Source organism: Mesitornis unicolor, unplaced genomic scaffold (genome assembly GCF_000695765.1).
Source record: "Mesitornis unicolor isolate BGI_N332 unplaced genomic scaffold, ASM69576v1 scaffold31597, whole genome shotgun sequence".
NCBI classification, from domain to species: Eukaryota; Metazoa; Chordata; class Aves; order Mesitornithiformes; family Mesitornithidae; genus Mesitornis; species Mesitornis unicolor.
The window spans coordinates 1-203 of NW_010197578.1; the positions used below are offsets into that span (position 1 = coordinate 1).

The following is a 203-nucleotide window of genomic DNA, read 5'->3' on the forward strand; positions in this document are numbered from 1 at the left end:
CTGGGGGCAGAAGGGAAGTGGAGGGGGGTCCTGATAAAAACCGGCTGGGAGCCCTCAAGCGGTTGCAGGGCGCGACACGGGGCGAGCGTGGTGGGTCAGAAGAGGAAGGCTTTCTTCTTCAGCTCGTTGCGTTTCCAGAGGGCCAGCTTGCCAAAATCCTCGGGGGGCATCTCGAAGACCCGCAGGAAATCCTCGGGGGAGAG

General features: G+C 62.6%; 1 protein-coding gene across 1 annotated transcript in view; it reads right to left on the reverse strand.

The window, feature by feature from the left end:
• Positions 1 to 95: 95 nt before the first annotated feature.
• The window catches only part of DMTN (dematin actin binding protein), a 3,502-nt gene continuing 3,394 nt past the window's right edge, over positions 96 to 203 (reverse strand). The window contains exon 13 of the mRNA XM_010188846.1: positions 96 to 197. Coding sequence (XP_010187148.1) covers positions 96 to 197 — 102 coding nt within the window. The remainder of the gene's footprint in view (positions 198 to 203) is intronic.